This window comes from Pelobates fuscus, chromosome 3, assembly GCF_036172605.1.
Source record: "Pelobates fuscus isolate aPelFus1 chromosome 3, aPelFus1.pri, whole genome shotgun sequence".
Taxonomy (NCBI): domain Eukaryota; kingdom Metazoa; phylum Chordata; class Amphibia; order Anura; family Pelobatidae; genus Pelobates; species Pelobates fuscus.
In genome coordinates this window covers 372,041,867-372,057,027 of record NC_086319.1, presented here as the reverse complement: position 1 = coordinate 372,057,027, position 15,161 = coordinate 372,041,867, and the positions used below count along the sequence as shown (strand labels likewise).

The 15,161-nt window shown below is 45.6% G+C and overlaps 1 protein-coding gene across 1 annotated transcript in view; it reads right to left on the bottom strand.

Moving 5' to 3' along the window:
* Positions 1 to 15,161, bottom strand: part of SEC11A (SEC11 homolog A, signal peptidase complex subunit) — a 41,151-nt gene that overhangs the window by 25,049 nt on the left and 941 nt on the right. Inside the window, exon 2 of the mRNA XM_063449436.1 lies at positions 3,269 to 3,378. Within this exon, the coding sequence (XP_063305506.1) occupies positions 3,269 to 3,378 (110 nt within the window). The remainder of the gene's footprint in view (positions 1 to 3,268; positions 3,379 to 15,161) is intronic.

Here is a 15,161-nt window from a genome sequence, read left to right as displayed (position 1 = left end):
TATTTATATAGCGCCAACAAATTTCACAGCGCTCTTTTCACGGAGAAGCATTGTGGACACATGTGGCAATCACAATGATCCGACAGTCATTTGAGGTGTGTGTGAGAGAGTGGGGTTTAATTTAAACAGTGCCATTTTCCAGAAATAGCATGGTTTGCAAAGGAGACAGCATCTACGCTCCAAATTACTACTATAATGAAGTTATATTAGACTTTTTATATAAAATGGATTCCAGTGTCTTGTTTTTTTCTTGTTGCATTCTTTAACCCCAGTTTTAAGATTTTGGCAAACTACCAGTATTTATAAAAAAACAAAAAAAAAATATTGGTGGCAGAAGTAGTGTCCTGCTTGAGATTCATAACTAAGCCTAGCCGCCACAATGATTGTGTTAGGAGAATGGCCTGTGAACGCCTTCTCCCCTAATGTCACTGAGATTCAGCATCAGAAATCCCGAAGCATTGCAAGACACATGGTTACGTTTTGTTCATTATGAAACAATGCTCGGGCACTGACAAAGTGCAGTGAAGGAGACTGCCTTCACGGAGTCAAGAAATAATAATTATTAAAATAATAGAAAATAATATCACATGACATGGGTAACAGACAAGTTACATATTAACAACACAGATCAGGTCCAGTCGCTACATACATAAGTGCTCCAATGCACTGGCCATCATCATGGAAGCAGCAGCAAACTTCAGGTTCAAATTAGCATGTCCATTAATCTATACACTTTCTGGAGAGAATTGATTACATTGCTATGCCTGCTTGAAGATTTTGATATATATTATATTTTTTGCAACACTAAGAAATTGCTTTATTGTTGGAGATGAAACCGAACCACTGCCTTCGGCTTGTGTTAAAAAAAATAAAAAAATAAATTAAAAAAAAAATAAAAAAATCCATGTTTCTCCTCAGTGCATTACAGTTAAGGGAACAATAAATATATTTGATGTAATTTTTGTTTCAGATTTAGGGATCTAGATTCCTGTTTAATAAAATAATCTCATCTGTTTTCTCCTTCGACCCTGACAATCTCGATACAGTCAGATCTCCAAGTCAATTAGATGGGTTACCTGGGTAAGGCTGTGATTGAACCTTCAGCCACAGAAATACACCTCCGACACGCATGTTTGGGCAATGGTGATCAAAGAACATGTAGGAAGGTTCTTTAGTAGATTTTACAGCTCATTTACTTATTAAAAAAAACAAAACAAAAAAAACTGCATTTTGTCAGCACTCCAAACCCCATCCACTCTCGTTAGGAAGGGAAAAGAAGTTTAAAGACATCTTCTATAAATTCAGTGGCACCAGGATGGTTAGATATGACCACAATCTATTTACGCATACAGTGAGGGAAAAAAAGTATACGATCCCCTGCTGATTTTGAACGTTTGCCCACTGACAAAGAAATGATCAGTCTATAATTGTAATGGTAGGTGTATTTTACCAGTGAGAGACAGAATAACTGAGAAAAAAAAAATCCAGAAAAACGCATGTCAAAAAAGTTATAAATTGATATGAATGTCAATGTGTGAAATAAGTATTTGACCCCTTCAACTTAGTACTTGGTGGCAAAACCCTTGTTGGCAATCACAGAGGTCAGACGTTGGCCACCAGATTTGCATATATCTCAGGAGGGATTTTGTCCCACTCTTCTTTGCAGATCCTCTCCAAGTCATTAAGGTTTCGAGGCTTAGTTTTGGCAACTAGAATCTTCAGCTCCCTCCACAGACTTTCTATGGGATTAAGGTCTGGAGACTGGCTAGGCCACTCCAGGACCTTAATGTGCTTCTTCTTGACCCACTTCTTTGTTGCCTTGGCTGTGTGTTTTGGGTCATTGTCATGCTTGAATACCCACCCAAGACCCATTTTCAATGCTCTGGCTGAGGGAAGGAGGATCTCACCCAAGATTTGACAGTACATGGCCACCTCCATTGTTCCTTTGATGCGGTGCAGTTGTCCTGTCCCCTTAGCAGAAAAATACCCCCAAAGCATGATGTTTCCACCTCCATATTTGACGGTGGGGATGGTGTTCTTTGGGTCATAGGCAGCATTCCTCCTCCTCCAAACACGGCGAGTTGAGTTGATGCCAAAGAGTTTGATTTTGGTCTCATCTGACCACAACACTTTCACCCAGTTCTCCTCTGAATCATTCAGATGTTCATTGGCAAACTTCAGATGGACCTGTACACGTGCTTTCTTGAGTAGGGAGACCTTGCGGGCGCTGCAGTATTTTCAGTCTAATTGTTTTCTTGGTGACTATGGTCCCAGCTGCCTTGAGATCATTAACAAGATCCTCGTGTGTAGTTCTGGGCTGATTCCTCACAGTTCTCATGATCACTGAAACTCCACGAGGTGAGATCTTGCATGGAGCATCAGGCCGACAGTTATTTTGTGTTTCTTTCATTTGCGAATAATCGCACCAACTGTTGTCACCTTTTAACCAAGCTGCTTGGCAATGGTCTTATAGCCCATTCCAGCCTTGTGTAGGTCTACAATCTTGTCCCTGACATCATTGGACAGCTCTTTGGTCTTGGCCATGGTGGAGAGCTTTGAATCTGATTGACTGATTGCTTCTGTGGACAGGTGTCTTTTATACAGGCAACAAGCTAAAATTAGGAGCACTCCCTTTAAGAGAGTGCTCCTAATCTCAGCTCGTTACCTGTATAAAAGACACCTGGGATCCAGAAATCTTGCTGATTGATAGGGGATCAAATACTTATCAATCAGCAAGATTTACTTATTTCACTCATTGACATGCAAATCAATTTATAACTTTTTTGACATGCGTTTTTCTGGATTTTTTTTGTTTTGTTATAATACACCTACCATTAAAATTATAGACTGATCATTTCTTTGTCAGTGGGCAACCATTCAAAATCAGCAGTGGATCAAATACTCCCGCCCCCCCCCCCCCCCCCCCCCCCGTATATATATTTTGGAACAGCAATGCAGAATTTAAATTTCCTCATTATCTCACTCCAAGCGGAAGGGGTAAAATTTGCTGCAAATCCGTCGATTTTTATTTTTTTTTGTCAATCCACTCATAACCTCCTTGCACCACAACAATACGAAAGTGTAATTTATCAACATTTTAACACAATGTGTCACTTTCTAAACTTTTCAATAAAAGTAGTATGGCTTATATATATGCATTTATAAGGCAAGTAAACTGAGCAAGCCCTGCTCTTATGTGCTATGAACATGCAAGCAAAAGAAAGATAACTGGAAAAATAAAGAAAGAGGGTAAAATGAAAGGTCATACCTAAGAACAACCACTATAGGGCTTTCACTGCCGGTGATCACCATTAGTCCCTTCCAGATCATCAGTGCAGAGGACACGATCATACCAAAGTTTAACACCTGGTAGTAAAGCTGTAAGAGAAAACTTCATTGTCAATCTCTCCACACATTGAGAATATATGGAAAACACACGAAAGCTTCAAAGTTAGCAAAGGACCGGTGTGAGGTGTGGATCTGCTGCAAATTAAAAAGCGTTATAGAAAAATAAAATAAATCACATTTAAGGATTTGTTCACAAAAAAAAAGTCTGACACACTAAAATTTGGAGATGTTGGAAAATTGAGCTACATGGTTTGAGCTCCTATCGAGTTCAATAGGAATTACCCAATGAGTGCTCCATTCTTGGAATTCAGAAGGAACAAATGTTTCCCACTTAGTTAAAGGTACAATAAAGGTCACTATTCTCCCAGAAAAACCCATTAGCTTAAAGGGTTACTCCAACCATCATAAATACTACTGCCTGCTGTAATCAATATGATGGTGGCAGTAACCTGGCACCATTCCCTGGTAATAGGGCAAACTTATTTACAATGGTTTGCTCTCTTAGCCTGTTCTGCCAGGTGCTGGGTCGCCACTGGAGCAGGATTTATAACATCTCGAAGCTGTAGAAACTGGACACAGATTCTGCCACTTATTCATTGGTTGAGACTGTCAGCTGACCGCTCTCAGCCAATGAATTTGATTCTGTGCATTAAAATTTGCACAGAAATGCCTCTAAATAGCCCAGAACTCTAGTTCCAGGCTGGCTGACAATATTCCAATGATATTGCCGGAGGTGGAGCTACACCTCCAGCACCAGAGGGGTTAAAAATCAGTGTGTGCAGAGTTTAAAAGCAAAAGGCTGCACTTAGAGACTGCAGGCACCTCGACCACTTCAAATCACTGAAGTAGTCATAGTGTCTTGAGTAGCCCTTTAAAACAAGAAATCATATTACAACTACAAGGAACATGATGCCGTCCAAAAGCAATGACAGAGTTTTAATAGACAGGTAACCATGAATCTAGTCTCCGTTTGATTATCACATCAAACTGAAATAATTATTGAGTTGAGTTTTGAATTTTTCCAAGATTACTGCTAAGAGTGTCCTAGGAAAACTCTTTGGGACTTTTAAATAGGAAACATTAATTTACTTGTCAACACAGGTCCAAGACCAGCAATATTTTCTTTTTGGAACAAGCAATCATTGATTTCCACATGGAGACACAAGCTCCCAAAAGCGGTCCTACCCTTTTTTCCCCCCCTTTTGTTTTTAAAACGCACACCTCATATAAATACTCGAATACACCACTGAAGGAAGGTTCATATGTAGTTCTCTCACAAAAACTGACTGTAGTAAGCTTATTCTCTAAATAACCGATACAAGGTGCTTTGTTTCTAAAGTGGATTCATTACAGCTAATTTAAGTGCCATTTCTTATAGTGGTGTGACCTTATATGGCAGAGCCCTTTAAACTTTGAGGCAACCAATGCTATACATTTCAAGCCGATCGTTTATTGGGTTTAATATATAAAATAATATGACACCCACTGTATCATGATTATGGTGCCAGGACTCCTCAGAGGCCACCTGACAGTAATCTGTCAAAATGTTTATGAATAGTTTGTTTTGTGTCGGGTGCCCATAGCCCTTCCTCTTATTTGGTCTGATAATGCAGAACTACACACTGCTGCATTATCATACCAGCTAATACTAGGTGTGGACAGTACTCACTGGCAAAGGGTATCAGGTATTGGTTCTCAGCCCATGTATATCAGGGACGATTGTTTTTATTATTTAGCTCTGCCGTTTGCGGTCTTAGGGGAATTAGTGCCGGGCAGGTAGTGTCTCAAACAGGATGTGCAAAGCCAGACTGGCATACCGGGATGTCATAACTGTGACACTCTGCAGCTCACAGGGAAGCAGTCAACCTCTCAATGCTCAGGACTAATGGCTTCTTATCATATCCCAGCGGCCAACATTTTGTTTATGGGTAGAGGCAGCATGGAACAGGCTGCTGGTGGTAATCTGTACTGTGTGTGAGTGTCAGAGAATGTGTGTGAATGTGTGTGTGTGTATAACAACCACATACAGCCATCACGCGCACACACCACAGTCAGTACTCTCAGCACGCACATCACACACAGACTGCACACACTGTGAGAAAGGATAGTACGGGTGGACAGATATTAAGACTCTCAGGGTATTCGCAAGACTGAATTTTATTAAAGACACGGAGGCTCCTATTATGCATATCTCTTTCTTTATTTCCTCAGCAGCAAAGATAGAGGAATATAAATATTATCAAAAATGAAAGAAAAAACTGTACAGGCATAACAGGTAGCCAATCACATAACGGAGGAAGTAGCTATATAAGTCCTGTGTCTCCCACAATCCCCCTCTTTCTTTGCTGCTTCCTCAGACAGCTAAGTATTTTACTTGAGCTCTCCTACTCATTGCATTTTTGTTTACTTGTGCTCATGTTTTGATTATGATTTGTTTCATTATTGTCGTTTTTATTCATTGTTGATAACTATCTGGTACCTACATCGTTGGTGTATTTGGGGGTTCCCCCGGGGGCTTTGCCCGCCGCCGCGGGCTGTTTTTCCCCTCCTACCGTCCCTATTGCCGCTTCTCGGCGCTATCTCAGCCGCGTGGCCCTTCTCTGTGGCCGCGGCTGAGTGTGCTCGTTTTTCTCTCTCGCGGGCTGCCCACGCGGGTAGGTGCACGCGCCCCTTCCCCCGCCTGGAGCCGGTCCACGGGCACACCCTGACACGTGCGGCGGCCATTTTGGGCGGTCATTCGTATCACCCTGTTCTGCCGTGCGGTCGGTCCCTTTTGCTCCGGGTCCCCTTACTACACCAACGATCAGGTTTAGCTTTTCTGTTCTGCTGGGTTAATCAACCCATTTCTAGTTTTCATTTTGCTTTTATTGTGCCTCATTATGCAGGATAGCAAGGACGGGCCTACTGACCCCTCTGGGGATTTCCCAATAGATACTCCTGAAGGTGCTATGGCCTCTCAGGAACTCCAGGCCTTATTAGAAGCCACTATGGCTTCCTCCCTGCAGAAGGCTATTGCCTCCGCTATGGGGACTGTCTCATCCTCTTTTGCCCAGTCACTTCAGTCTGTGTTTTTGCCTTCCATGGCTGCCCCTAACCCCCTGGGTGTGGGGTCCCCTTCCCCTGCCCAAACTGTGCCGGGTGCCCGTAAGGCGAAGGCAAAATCTAGACATATCGGATCCCACTCCTCGATGCAGGCTTTGCCTGCCATGATTGACACGCCTCTGGCGGTCGCAGACAGCGCGCATCCCACGCGCACAAGAGCCCCTGGCCGGGCTAAAAAGGCTAGATTGTGGAAACGGGCTAGAGCCCTGGATGATGGGTCGGATACCGACCGGAGTGTGGACAATGATTCCGATGTTATGGAATATGACTCCTATGGGGAGGACGAGTCAGGCGAGGATCAACCCCTTACGGGTGTAACCCCTTCTGGGTCCTCTGCCGTTCCACGTGGCAAAGTGCCTGACCCCGCTGGGGATAATGATAAAGGGCTTTTAGACCCACAGGGTAACCCCCTGTTTGACCCGGACGACCTGCGACACCCGCGGTCTGCTGAATGGGTCCCTCCGGACCATATCGCCCAGTATGTGGCTAAGAGGATTCGCACGCCTCTGTCAAAGGAAGGCCGCAATAAATTGCGTGCCGAATGCCCACGACCTTCCCTCCCTGGCGCTGCCTGTAAGACCCCAGACGTTGACCCTCAAATTGCCCAATTTCTTAATAAGTCTGGGTGGAAGCCTAAAAAGGGTCTTGATCACTCCCTGAAAGGGTGCCAGGATAAAATTCTGGATACGCTGGGCCCCCTGTCTAAGCTGTACGAGCTCCTTGAGGCAGCCCGTAATGGTGACTCAGTTCTAGATATGGATGTGGCCATCGGGTGGGTCCAGCGAGCTATATGCCTTGTGGGGAATGCCAACACGGCTATGTCTTCCGAGAGACGCAAGGCTATTCTTCTGAAAATAGACCCTAAGTTGGCTGCTATGGCCGTAGCTGAACCTGACTCAGCCGATGAGGGGATGTTGTTCGGCACATCCTTTGTGAAGGACATGGGGTCCTATGTCAAAACCTTTACGGCTATCGACAAGGCGCAGGCAAATATGAAGCGCGTCTTCGCGCCCAAGGTTTTCGGTGGGGCCGGGCGTAGCAGGAACCGTCCACCCGGCCGTGGTTTCCGAGGCTCATTCCGTGCCAACAGAGGTTCCTTTTTCCCCTCTCGAGGGTTCCAGGACCCGAAAACGCCTCCTTTCTTCCCGGCTAGAGGGAGATCGTGGGGCTCTAGATACCCCCGTGCTGGGTCGTCGGGCAGACGCCCTTATGGTGAGTACCCCTTCTTCCCTTCTCGATCAGGTTCGGGTGGCGGGGAGGCTAGCCTTATTTTACCCAAGGTGGGCAGTTATAACCTCAGATGCTTGGGTTCTGCAATGCGTAGAGGGTTACCAACTAGATTTTGTCTCCCTGCCTGTCCAAACGTATACCCCCAGGGAATTGTCCCTCCCACAGGAGCAGGACGCGATGAAATCCGCGGAAGTCGCGGAGATGTTCTCGAAGGGCGCCATCGAGGAATTGCCGTTCGCCACCCCAGGCTTTACGAGCAATCTCTTCCTTGTACCCAAGAAAGGGGGCGGTGTCCGCCCAGTGATAAACCTTCGCCCTCTCAACGCCTTCCTACGCTACCAACATTTCCAGATGGAAGGCATTCATTGTCTCAGAGACCTTCTGAGACAGTCGGATTGGATGGCCAAATTGGACCTGAAGGATGCGTACTTCACGGTTCCAATAGCGATGGAGTCCAGGGACTACTTGCACTTCACCTGGCACGGACGGCGTTGGCGTTTTACATGCCTTCCGTTCGGTCTCTCCTCGGCCCCTTGGTGTTTCACCAAGGTTATGAAGCCGGTGGTGTCGTTCCTCCGTACCCGAGGGGTTCGACTGATTATTTACCTGGACGACATCCTAATCATGTCCCAGTCGTTGGAATGCCTGAAGTTGCATTTAGACTGGACGATCAACCTCTTACAGAACCTAGGTTTTCTGGTCAACTGGGACAAGTCGGTCCTGAAACCCGCCCAGTCTATGGAGTTCTTGGGGTTCCAGGTGGATTCCGTACGGCGGTTCCTGTACTTGCCAGAATCCAAGATAAAAGCCATCCAGAAGGAGCTCCGTCGAGCTCTTCGTGCTTCGGACTTGTCAGTCCGGCAGTTGGCGAGGATCATCGGCCTGCTGGCCTCCTCCATTCAGGCAATATTCCCAGGCCCCTTACATTACCGGGCTCTCCAGCGGCTCAAGGGGTCACACCTACGTTCGGGTCGATCGTACGAATCCCGAATTTGTCTGGACGAGGAATCCAGAGACGAGCTGGTATGGTGGTTGGCACACATGGAAGCCTGGAACGGAAAAGCAATTTTCGGTTCCGTTCCGGACGTGATCATAGAATCAGATGCCAGCTTACACGGCTGGGGGGCTCGTTGTGGCGACATTTCCACGGGAGGCAGATGGTCCGACACAGAGAAGTCGTTACACATCAACTGCCTAGAACTTCTGGCGGGGGCCTTTGCGATTCGCAGCCTTACCCCTGGAAGGGCGAACTGTTGTGTTCTCCTCAAGTTGGACAACGTATCGGCGGTCCGATACATAAATCACCTGGGCGGCACCAAGTCCAAGATGTTGGCTCTCCTGGCGAAGGACTTTTGGCAATTCTGCCTTCTAAACAACGTTTCGGTGACGGCGGAACATATTCCGGGTCTGGACAATTCAGGTGCGGATTGGAACTCCAGACATTTGAGAGACTCAGGAGACTGGCGTTTGCACGCCTCGGTCTTCCAAGGCTTAACCAGGCTGTGGGGTCGGTTCGAGATGGACCTGTTCGCATCTCGACTGAACACTCAGTTGCCGAAGTTCTACAGTTGGTGACCGGACCCGGCGGCAGTGGCGACGGATGCCTTTCTTCAAGAATGGCCTCCAGGCCACCTGTATGCTTTTCCCCCATTCAACATGATCGCTCGTACGATCTCGAAGCTGGTTCGTCACGACTGTTGTCTGGCTCTGATCACCCCTCTGTGGAGATCCCGTCCGTGGTTCCCTCGTTTGATGGAGTTGTCCATAGACTTCCCTCGTCTGTTGCCGAACCTTCAGAACCTCCTTCTGGATCCGGATGGGAACTCGCACGAATTGGTGCTCCAGCACCAGTTGCCCCTAGTAGCATGGTTCCTTTCAGGGGACGCTGGCTTGTCCCTGACGTTCCGCAGTCAACTCTCTTGCTCCTCGATAACGCCTGGGCTCCGGGCACGCGATCAGCTTACCGAGCTGCATGGAAGTCTTGGTCTGATTGGTGCGTGGAACGGGCAATGGATCCCGTATCTGCCCCTCTCCATTTGATCCTGGGGTTTCTCACAGCCCTGTTCGACTCAGGCAAGGCGTACAGGACTATCAATGTTTTTCGATCGGCCATATCGGCCGGTCACGGTGGTTTGGAAGGTTTACCCGTCGGCAAACATCCTTTTGTATGCCGTCTTCTCAAGGGTATTCGCTTCGTCCGTCCGCCTAGGTCGCGGTTTTCGACATTTTGGGACGTCAACATTATGTTGCGGTTCCTGTCGGAATGGTACCCTAACCAGGACTTGACTCTTAAACAACTATCCTCCAAGATGGTTATGCTGTTTTGCCTGGTCTCTTGTAAGAGAGTCTCCGATGTTAGGGCTCTTGATTGGGGTGCCTTTGTGTTTACGCCGGATGGCGTTACTTTCACCATATCTAGGAGAACTAAGTCGGCGTCCAAATCCTTCGTATATCCTAGATTCACGTTATGTCCGGCACTCTGTCCGGTGGATTGTTTGAAGGCCTATCTAGAGGCTACACGTACGTTGCGTTCACCTGAACGCCATCCCCTATTCATTTCGTTTAAGACTCCTCATCGCCCAGTTTCGACTCCGACGCTAGCGCGTTGGATTCGTTGGCTTTTATCCCTAGCGGGTATAGACACGTATGTCTTTACGCCTCATTCTGTACGGGGTGCTATGGCTTCGAAGGCATCCTCAGTTGGTTGCCACCTGGAGGACATCATGCGCGCAGCGGACTGGTCCCGGGAGTCGACCTTCAGAGACTTCTATTTCAGACCAATTGAACACGTCGCATCTCAGGTGATAGCACAGCTTTGAACTTGCATAATAGGAGCCTCCGTGTCTTTAATAAAATTCCCAGATTTTACTAGTAACATGACGTAAAGTCATGATTTTATTAAAGACACGGAGGCGAGTATTATTCCCTCCCACCCTCCCGGTGTGGATTTGGGATTAGTGATGCTTCGATGCTATACAAGTATGTTGTCAATTGGGTCTGTATTGAGTTCATGTTTTGTATCGTGTAGTTTTATCATGCTTAGATGATTTGACAGTTTTATATTGATTTCTAATCTTATATATTTTTCTATTTCAGAATACTGTTTCATGTAGATCCCTCACGTTTATGTTTGGTAAGTCTACAGTTTTGAGTTTGGAAATTACCATATTTCTCTATCTTTTTTAGCTTGAAGTTATCGTTTTGTTTCCCGTTTCCTGTTTGGATCAAGTGGGACATCGTTTATCTTACCTGGTCTTCGGTTTCGCAAGAAAGAGGGGGATTGTGGGAGACACAGGACTTATATAGCTACTTCCTCCGTTATGTGATTGGCTACCTGTTATGCCTGTACAGTTTTTTCTTTCATTTTTGATAATATTTATATTCCTCTATCTTTGCTGCTGAGGAAATAAAGAAAGAGATATGCATAATACTCGCCTCCGTGTCTTTAATAAAATCATGACTTTACGTCATGTTACTAGTAAAATCTGGGAATTTTTGCTAAATAATTCCAACAGGCAAAACTGAGGCAAATATAGCCATGTTGTGACCATGACCATAGCAGTGGTAGAGAACTGTTCCACAGTATCTACTTTTTGCCACCATTTTTCCTTTCAGATTTATTTTGTGAAAATTCAGAGTTTATCAATAATCAATATCAATTATTAATTAAAACTATTTTGTGCCGGGACAAGTTGATTGGACGACCACTTGGAAAAGTAGATTGTTTTTAAGAAAAAAAATTTGCATCCCTGTATATAGTTTCAATCTGGTAATGATCTTCAAATTATCGGCTAACTGACCAGAAGAATCGCTTGTGAGCGACACACAAATTACCATCAGATAATGAGAACGTTTTCGTGGCTTTATTGTACTGACGTACGGTGTCATACTTGATGTATTATTTGTGATTATCCATTCAATACACGCCAATTTAAAACAAATTACCTTCATACCACACATGTTTATAGTGCCTAGAGTGTCCCTTAACACTGCACGAAAATAAGAGCAGATACATGTATACCCGTAACAAAACTAATTAAGTACATATAAAAACAAGCAGAGGGTGATAAAATCATTCTGTCGCTGAAAAAAGGATTGCATAAACTAATGGGTTTCTTAGGGCTCTCTTATATTTTAGAATTTGCAAACTTAGGTTATCAATTTACAATTGTTCCTATACCTCCATTTTTAAGGGAACTGGTGGTTCTAATGCCTTGGTGATGTAACATTTTCACCACATTCTATTACTGCGTGCTGGTAGTTGGCATTCATACCTTCATTCACAATATGAAGGGCTTAGTAAGATTTTAAAAAGTACAGACAGTGCCAAAATAAAATGGAGGTGAATTGTTGCACTTTTTAATTTTTAAAGGGAGACATTTGTGTTGGGTTGCCACAATGCTACAGGTAAATGAAAGAGGTGTTGCAGTAATTAATAAATGATTGCAAATGGGAAAAGTGACAGAAAAAATAACCAGAAAAGTGAGTACAACACAAACTCCTAATGTTTCTCCATGAGAAGCATTGACTAGAGGAGCACACGGATTGTTGTGCAAGTGCTCTTCTTCTCTATGAGAAGCATTGGATAGAGATCATTAATCCTAAATATCTCACAAAGATGGCTGGTGTGAGGAGACTGGCACTGCATTACAGGTAAGTTTAAAGGCTTTTTCGTCTAATGTTTTATTTAAAATCAGTGGGGTCCAATAACACATAGACACCCTAATCTAATGTTATCAAGAAATATATGTATTTGGAATGTTACGGTGTTCCTTTAAGAAGCACGAAATGGGAAATGCAGAGAACGTATGATCAGTACTGAGGATGGAGAATGTTACCGCATAATTACTGGCATTTTTAAAGTGCCAACATATTCCACAGAGCTTTAAAATGGGGGAAAACGACAGTACAATATAAACAGACCGATACAAAAGATAAAGAGGGGCCTTGTCCCCAAAAGGAGATCTAGCGCCTGAGACTCTTTTATACAGAGTAATCTGTGCTTACTGTCATTAATGCAAGCATTTGGCTGTCTCACTTCTTGCAGAGCTACCCTCCATCATCTCAATCTAGGTTTACTAGAGTCACCATGTTTTCCGAGAAACCTATAGGTTCTGCTGTACACGGCATGCATATGCTCTAGTCTAGAAATCAGATCATTAAAGAAAAGGCAGCTGCATACATACACTTTTCCTAACCTGTCCATCAACATGCACAGGTGATGTATCCAGGAAACCATAGTGGACAATAACCTCTCCTCCCTTTCTCTACCATGAGTGGACACTTGTTAGTCTCTCTCTCTCTCTCTCTCTCTAAATTGGATGGATAATAGTCCTCTCTCATGGTGGATACCCATCTCTCTCTCTCTCTCTCTCTCTCATGGTGGATACCCGTCTCTCTCTCTCTCTCATGGTGGATACCCGTCTCTCTCTCTCTCTCATGGTGGATACCCGTCTCTCTCTCTCTCTCATGGTGGATACCCGTCTCTCTCTCTCTCTCATGGTGGATACCCGTCTCTCTCTCTCATGGTGGATACCAGTCTCTCTCTCTCTCTCATGGTGGATACCAGTCTCTCTCTCTCTCTCATGGTGGATACCAGTCTCTCTCTCTCTCTCTCATGGTGGATACCAGTCTCTCTCTCTCTCTCTCATGGTGGATACCAGTCTCTCTCTCTCTCTCATGGTGGATACCAGTCTCTCTCTCTCTCTCATGGTGGATACCAGTCTCTCTCTCTCTCTCATGGTGGATACCAGTCTCTCTCTCTCTCTCATGGTGGATACCAGTCTCTCTCTCTCATGGTGGATACCAGTCTCTCTCTCTCATGGTGGATACCAGTCTCTCTCTCTCATGGTGGATACCAGTCTCTCTCTCTCATGGTGGATACCAGTCTCTCTCTCTCATGGTGGATACCAGTCTCTCTCTCTCATGGTGGATACCAGTCTCTCTCTCTCATGGTGGATACCAGTCTCTCTCTCTCATGGTGGATACCAGTCTCTCTCTCTCATGGTGGATACCAGTCTCTCTCTCTCATGGTGGATACCAGTCTCTCTCTCTCATGGTGGATACCAGTCTCTCTCTCTCATGGTGGATACCAGTCTCTCTCTCTCATGGTGGATACCAGTCTCTCTCTCTCATGGTGGATACCAGTCTCTCTCTCTCTCATGGTGGATACCAGTCTCTCTCTCTCATGGTGGATACCAGTCTCTCTCTCTCATGGTGGATACCAGTCTCTCTCTCTCATGGTGGATACCAGTCTCTCTCTCTCATGGTGGATACCAGTCTCTGTCTCTCTCATGGTGGATACCAGTCTCTGTCTCTCTCATGGTGGATACCAGTCTCTGTCTCTCTCATGGTGGATACCAGTCTCTGTCTCTCTCATGGTGGATACCAGTCTCTGTCTCTCTCATGGTGGATACCAGTCTCTGTCTCTCTCATGGTGGATACCAGTCTCTGTCTCTCTCATGGTGGATACCAGTCTCTGTCTCTCTCATGGTGGATACCAGTCTCTGTCTCTCTCATGGTGGATACCAGTCTCTGTCTCTCTCATGGTGGATACCAGTCTCTGTCTCTCTCATGGTGGATACCAGTCTCTGTCTCTCTCATGGTGGATACCAGTCTCTGTCTCTCTCATGGTGGATACCAGTCTCTGTCTCTCTCATGGTGGATACCAGTCTCTGTCTCTCTCATGGTGGATACCAGTCTCTGTCTCTCTCATGGTGGATACCAGTCTCTGTCTCTCTCATGGTGGATACCAGTCTCTGTCTCTCTCATGGTGGATACCAGTCTCTGTCTCTCTCATGGTGGATACCAGTCTCTGTCTCTCTCATGGTGGATACCAGTCTCTGTCTCTCTCATGGTGGATACCAGTCTCTGTCTCTCTCATGGTGGATACCAGTCTCTGTCTCTCTCATGGTGGATACCAGTCTCTGTCTCTCTCATGGTGGATACCAGTCTCTGTCTCTCTCATGGTGGATACCAGTCTCTGTCTCTCTCATGGTGGATACCAGTCTCTGTCTCTCTCATGGTGGATACCAGTCTCTGTCTCTCTCATGGTGGATACCAGTCTCTGTCTCTCTCATGGTGGATACCAGTCTCTGTCTCTCTCATGGTGGATACCAGTCTCTGTCTCTCTCATGGTGGATACCAGTCTCTGTCTCTCTCATGGTGGATACCAGTCTCTGTCTCTCTCATGGTGGATACCAGTCTCTGTCTCTCTCATGGTGGATACCAGTCTCTGTCTCTCTCATGGTGGATACCAGTCTCTGTCTCTCTCATGGTGGATACCAGTCTCTGTCTCTCTCATGGTGGATACCAGTCTCTGTCTCTCTCATGGTGGATACCAGTCTCTGTCTCTCTCATGGTGGATACCAGTCTCTGTCTCTCTCATGGTGGATACCAGTCTCTGTCTCTCTCATGGTGGATACCAGTCTCTGTCTCTCTCATGGTGGATACCAGTCTCTGTCTCTCTCATGGTGGATACC